Genomic DNA, 1,237 nt, shown 5'->3' on the forward strand with positions numbered 1-1,237 from the left:
AAAGAAATTGAACCAATGGAAACTTTGCATAATACATGAAATAATGATGGAATGCAGCTAATTTCTAAGAGGAATCAAATGCAAATTTCATTTTTATAATAAATTTACAAAAAAAAAAATTCTTTATTTTTTTCATTTTTACAAAATTCTAATTTATTTTTGTGAAATTTTTGGAGTTTTATAAAAAAAATCTTTAAATTGAAATTTTGTTTAAATTTTCATAATAAAAGCAGAAAAAAAAAAAGAAAGTAAGAAGGAATTATGAAAAGATAAAAAGGAAGGGAATAAAATTAATTTTTTTTTTTATCTGCGTCCCATCATAACTTTAGTAATAAAATTTACAACAGCTGTAGCAGGTTGTTCAGGTTCTAATTCTGCAAATATATGACATGTATTATCCGTTCTTGAACCAATCTTACGTGCGACAAAAGCAAACATTCGAGCATTTTTAACATATTTTGTCATACTACCTTCCAAGTATGAATTATCCCACCTGTAAAAAATTAATTATTTTTATTAATTATGCAAACGACAAAAGAAAAAAAAAAACATTAAACAATCCAAATATGAATTATTCCATTCCACAGTATGAATTATTCCAAAAATAATTATTCTAATAATTATACAAATGGCAAAAAGAAAAAATTAATTTAAAGAAATTGGAAAAGTTCATAATATTTCATAATTTTTTTTTCTTGAGAAAAAAAATTTTAATTAAATTATGTTAAATTATGAGCATTACCAAAAGCAGTCATTTATTGATGAAAACAAATTAAATGCTTAAATTTTAAAAATTCGTATGATTTCAATTTGTGATAATGCATTCACAAAAATCATTGATAAGATAATTTAATTAATGCACTTTTATGCAAATCAAAATTACCATAATAATAAAGTAATATGGTAAATTTATGATATTAAATTCAAATTTCATACCTTCGATCAGAAGGATCCAAACCGGCATATGTAACGGATTGTACAGGATAATGCCGCCTAAAGAAAAGTCGCCTTGTGTTATCTGTTATTGTGACACCTTGAGATGATACCTATAATAATACAAAATGTAATTTATGAATACAAAATTACAGAAAATCAATAATTCCCGAAACATGGGATTAATAATAATAATAATTAATAATGACCATAATAATAATAATAATAATAGTAATAATAATAATAATAATAATAATAATAATAATAATAATAATAATAATAATAATAATAATAATAATAATAA

The 1,237-nt window shown here is 21.6% G+C and overlaps 1 protein-coding gene across 1 annotated transcript; it reads right to left on the reverse strand.

Moving 5' to 3' along the window:
- Positions 1 to 284: 284 nt before the first annotated feature.
- Positions 285 to 1,046, reverse strand: LOAG_15747 (hypothetical protein; the record flags this gene model as incomplete). Its single annotated transcript, XM_003151235.2, has 2 exons — positions 285 to 493; positions 937 to 1,046. Coding segments are annotated over 2 exons (300 nt in total), but the record flags the coding sequence as incomplete, so codon positions are not given.
- Positions 1,047 to 1,237: the final 191 nt, after the last annotated feature.

The sequence above is a fragment of the Loa loa genome (assembly GCF_000183805.2).
Source record: "Loa loa unplaced genomic scaffold supercont3.941, whole genome shotgun sequence".
NCBI lineage: Eukaryota > Metazoa > Nematoda > Chromadorea > Rhabditida > Onchocercidae > Loa > Loa loa.